Raw genomic sequence first — 5,458 nt, 5'->3', positions numbered from 1 at the left:
TTAGTGCATACGCACTAATATATACAAAAATTTCCAAAAAGTCGCAAAATCGACACTTTTCATATATTTTCAAAAATAAATAAAATCTCAAAAGAAAGTTAAGGGATCACCATACTCCCAATGCGATACAGTGACGCACCTACTCTTACAAAAAGCAAAGGTCGTTCTTATCGCATCTATCTAAGCGCTACTCATATGGGTGGGTTATGGAAATCAGCTCTAAGAAGCATCAACTTAAGTATGAAGAACTTTCTACTCTATGAATCGAAGCCGTTCTCCATTCACGGCCATTCTCTCGCAAGATCGCTCTAATTTCATAGTCCTAAATCTAGGGCTAAAGAGTACCCATTCTGGCCAGATCTGAGCCAGACGTGGAGTTACTATCCTTTATGAGCCGATAACACAGAAAAGGCAAATAATAAATAATCCACTTAATAAAACGATAAAAGGAAAAATCGCAAATACAAAAGGTTGTCAGAAAAATCAAATAAACCCGCATAATAAAGTTGCATCTCTTAAGCACCTACCCGTATATTAAAATGCACATTCAAATACATGTGATATGTTTCAAACCAAAATCCGTTCTCTGCACACGCGGATAAATATGAATCCGTCAAGACATAGGCTATGTTCGTAAATGCATCATGACTTGCAGCATAAGCAACAGTAGCAACACTGCAAGTTTGACGTTTGATACTTCTTATACAATTTTTGACAATTTGCAGATACATTTGTTTGCATTTTTGAACGCGTATAGTACTAAAATGGAAATTTTGCTGAATCTAACACTAGACGAAATTTGTGAGCAAAGAAATGATAGATTTTCTTTAAATTTAAGAAAAAGAAGGGTATTGAAGTCAAATAGAAAAATTTGTAGGTACAAATGTTTGTCTTTAAAAAGAAAAATACCTAAAAACAAATCATTTATTAAAACAATAAAGTCGTTTCCCGAGGACATATTCAACCGTACTCTCAGCAATAACTGCGTCTCCGCATTACTGAGATTTTCACTAAAAATTTAAAAATAATAATTTATACAATTATTATTAACATAATTTAACTAAATTCCAATACAAAAATTAAAATAAAACAGTTTTGCACTTTCCGTCAGACATCGTAGTTAAATGCAGTAAACAATTTTTTGATAGAAATTATGTATGACAGTTGATAGAAGTGTTGCTTTTTTGAACGCTTGATTATTGCAGTGTTGCAATATTGCATTTCTGAACGTTCTGTTTGTTATGCAATCGTCATGATGCGCGTCATGATGCATTTACGAACATAGCCATACTTCTGCTGTCAGAACGTATTCCGCGCTTCGGCTACTCCTCCAGTAGTACGTCGAAATACATACTTATACGTATAATACTAAGCAAAATATTCGCCTAGGGGGGCCAGGATGTTTAAATGAGTTAAGCATCCACCCTCTCTACCCGGTAAAACTAGCGCATCCTAATAAAACAGCGCAATTCACCACAGGATGCTACTGCAACAGAACATCAATTTAACTCACCACACCTCTACACCAACAAAAGGAGTGGATAACGGGGAGGCTGACATAATTCGTTTCCACAATTCGCCACGCACTCATCGCTGATACACATTCGCTTTTTACGCACGTACTGAGAACACACGTCCCACTACAGTTTTTGAACATCGACAGCGATCTATCTACATCGACAACATTCGTTACTTCAATAAACGAAATATTTAACTTTAAGAAAAGGAATATTTGTAAAAGGTCAAATACTTCTTTTATAAGCACGAAAGGAGCTGCCTTTATGCCGCGATGTCTGAATTTGGTATACTCGCAAAACTAATACGGCTGTGTAAACTGACATTGAGCAACACCGAAAGCTCCGTCAGGATCGGGAAGGACCTCTCCGAACCGTTCGATACGAAACGAGGTTTCAGACAAGGTGACTCACTATCGTGCGACTTCTTCAATCTGCTCCCGGAGAAAATAGTTCGAGCTGCAGAACTTAATCGTGCAGGTACAATCTTTTATAAGAGTGTACAGCTGCTGGCGTATGTCGATGATATTGATATCATAACTGTATGATAAGCTGTATGAGATATACGACGACATTGACTTAGTTCAGCGAATTAAAAGACAGAGTCTACTCTGGCTAGGTCATGTTGTGCGAATGGACGAAAACACTCCAGCTCGGAAAGTATTCGACGCACTACCCGCCTGGGAAGCAGAGGAAGACCTCCACTCCTTTGGAAGGACCAGATGGAGAAGGACTTGGCTTCGCTTGGAATATCCAATTGGCACTACGTAGAGAAAAGAAACGACTGGCGCGCTGTTGTTAACTCGGCTATAATCGCGTAAGCGGTGACTACGCCAATAAAAAAGATATGCAAATATCTCCAAAAACCTTAAGTCAGCGGCAACTGTATATATATATATATATATATAATATTAATTTGAAATATAATTTATAAACGCTTGTTTTTACTAGAACTAGAAAAAAGAGGAATTATAGTAAAAAAGAGAAATTTCAGCGAATTGCTCATATTTGCTTATTATGGCAGCGCTCCATTTCCTCATATTTGTTAGCCAACAAATGAAGCTCACTACCAGTGCAAAAAGTAATTTCAACCTGCAAAAAGTATAAATTGTGAATTAGTTTAATTCTTTACAGTTGAATTAAATGAATTTAAATGAAAAATGTTCCTAAAGTGTGTTAAATGGAGTGAAATAGCTTATCGAAATGCTCGAATTTTGAGAATTTTTGAACTCGAATATCTCGTTAACTTACCGTTTGCGATACCTATAACCCTCTATAAGTTTTTTAAACAGAAGGACTTCCTCTTACAAACAGTACTTTCAAGAAATCGGAATTGTGCCCCGCTGACTTACGGTTTTTGCGATATTTGGGGTAAATTTTAGAATAGCATCCCCCGATTTCGAGGTTAGAATGAATATGGACGGATTCCTCCAGACTAAGAAAATATCTATATATCTATAATATGAGCCTGTGCAATCTTTCCATGCATATGGATATTTTCTTTTTTAAATTTAATAAACAACTTAGTAATAGTTCCGTCACCACAGAAAGGAGTACTACGCATAAGTACTTCAGTCACTCTGGGTACTGGCTGAACCAAGGTTATTTTTTTAAAGCGCGGCCTAAGGCCGCCAACGCAGAAAGGAATACTACGCGAAAGTACTTCAGTAGCCTCGATATGATATACATTTATTATATTATCATTCAATTTTACTTATTTGTGTATATTAAATATACAATACATATTGTACATATACATATGTACATATGTATATATAAGGAAAAAGTGTTCACAACTCAATTATAGCTTGAAAAATGTTGGAAAGCATTTTTTTATTATAGTTAATATAGAAAAAATAATCACGCGAAAATACAAACAAAAAAATAATGGAAAATCTTACATATGTATGGTTATTTGGTGTTTAAGATGCTCGTTTTCCTCATAATTGTAAACAATCTAACCGTTTCAACGATGAGTCTGCTAAGTGATTTTTAAATTAATAAATTTACCTAAAATATAACAAAAGAGTGTCATAATATGAACTTATTTCAATGTTTAGTATTTAAATATACAAAGTGAAAAATGTGAAAAAATTTAGTTAAACGTTGTGAAATATTAAGTGTTATTAATACAAATTTTGGAATTTTTAATCGGGATAATTTTAAAAAATATAAATGTTAGCAACGTTATTTGTACATATTCCTCCTATGAAGAAGCTCCCCTATCCGTACATACCCCATTTATACCGAAATTTGCGTTTTTTACCCGACCGTCAAAGTAATCGGAATCGTGCCGCCAGCGGCAACTAAATATGTGTACATATTTTCTTGATCTGGCAAACCTCCTCTATCCGTACATACTCATTTTATCCCCGAAATCGGGGAATGCTCTTTTAAATCCCAGCCATTTGTTAATACATATATTTACCGGCAAAAACAGCCTCTGTGATGAACAAGGTTTAAATAGAGATTTCCACTCTTCTTTATTGTTTTTTGGAAAAGTCAGTGGCAGTATATCAAATTCGAAATGCACTAAATTTCGCCAATCATTCAAACGCTCAACAAATTCAGTTATCAGTTTATCCTCAGAAAATATCCAGAAATGCAAATTGCTTTTGTCATATTTGTTAAAAAGCAGAACTGATTTTATCATCACAAGCGATTCCCATAATCGATGGCCGCACACAACTAACGCTATATTGTAACATGGACGAGACCTTAAATAAAGCGTTTTTATGGCTTAAACCGTAATATTTTATGATGTTCTTACTTACGCATACCAATCTGTTTTAGAACGTATGTTACTGGTTAACGAAGTATTTATATTTAGAACGTTTCGATTAAAGACTACACAAAAGCATATTATTAAAAGAAGAAATATTATACTTATAAATCTTATTCGCATTATTAATATTTTTGTTGGTCGGTTCCATAAATAAATAAATATAACAAACTTAAGATAGTTTAATATTAGGAGGATCTTCATAGGCAATAATTTTTATCAGGATAAAATGGAAGAACGTACAACAGGCAATAGATGTTATTAATGTAATAATTTTTAGTCTTCTACCGATGCCCACTTTTGGTCGATGTGGATTACGACGGCCGGTTTACCTTATTGAACAAGTACATATATTAACTAGTATACAAACAAAACGTAAACAAATAACAACGCAATATAAACCAATTAAAATTCAGACTCCATAGATAGCTTGATACGAGACTCTTTGGTTCGAGAGAGAGCTGTCAAAACTCGCATTTTTTTATAACATTTGCCAATGATGCCACTGCTGAAAAATATTAGATTGGGCATTTTATAAACAACTTTTGGGCATTTTGCAGTTTCCACATTACCACTGAGGTATGCAAATAGCGCGTTAACGATATTTTTTTGAGTGCCCGGTTCCCCAGTAGGCCTATATCACTCATATATATAAAAAATTGTACACACTACTGACATCTAATTTTACAAAATTTTAACAACGCACTAATTTTGGCAATTCGTTCTAGCGCTGCTCTTCTGGCATCCCGCCTTTTTCACTAACTGCTGGGTGACGCGACCCTGATTGTGTTTTGTTGCCAGCTCAGAAAACAGATCAAGGTTCGCTGTCAGCTGACAAGCGAAAGAGCAAGAAAAGAGATTCTGATCAATTTATCTATGACTCCATATCACTTATGGAATACATTCAAGAACGATAAAGAAAGAGATTACGCAATGCGCATGTTTGCTTTCAGTCAGCTGTTCTTGCTGACGTCACGGTTAACTTATTATTCGCCCCCGCCTTTGAATGTGAATTCGAATTGTATTTTCGAGTGTAGTATTAATTGTGAAATTTTATATTTTCTAAAATGCGTTGCGGAGTGTTTGGATGCAATATTAACAATAGGGGTATTCGCTTGATCTTTCAAAACACTTGCACGGTGCAAGAATTGCATATATTTCC

General features: G+C 35.0%; 1 protein-coding gene across 3 annotated transcripts in view; it reads right to left on the bottom strand.

Annotated features, from left to right (window-relative positions):
* The window catches only part of LOC120780281 (glucoside xylosyltransferase 1), a 61,600-nt gene extending 57,126 nt beyond the window's left edge, over positions 1-4,474 (bottom strand). The window contains exons 1-2 of one of the 3 annotated variants that reach the window (XM_040112546.1): positions 4,295-4,474; positions 3,943-4,231 (exon numbers count right to left, since the gene is read on the bottom strand). In XM_040112546.1, coding sequence (XP_039968480.1) covers positions 3,943-4,231; positions 4,295-4,419 — 414 coding nt within the window. In that variant the 5' untranslated portion in view covers positions 4,420-4,474. Of the gene's footprint in view, positions 1-3,942; positions 4,232-4,284 lie in introns of all 3 variants that reach the window. The other 2 variants (XM_040112545.1, XM_040112547.1) reach the window with 2 other exon arrangements.
* Between the last annotated feature and the right edge of the window lie 984 nt (positions 4,475-5,458).

This window comes from Bactrocera tryoni, unplaced genomic scaffold (genome assembly GCF_016617805.1).
Source record: "Bactrocera tryoni isolate S06 unplaced genomic scaffold, CSIRO_BtryS06_freeze2 scaffold_25, whole genome shotgun sequence".
In the NCBI taxonomy this organism is placed as follows: domain Eukaryota; kingdom Metazoa; phylum Arthropoda; class Insecta; order Diptera; family Tephritidae; genus Bactrocera; species Bactrocera tryoni.
Note: the sequence above shows the minus strand (reverse complement) of the source record. Positions and strands in the feature narration are given on the sequence as shown.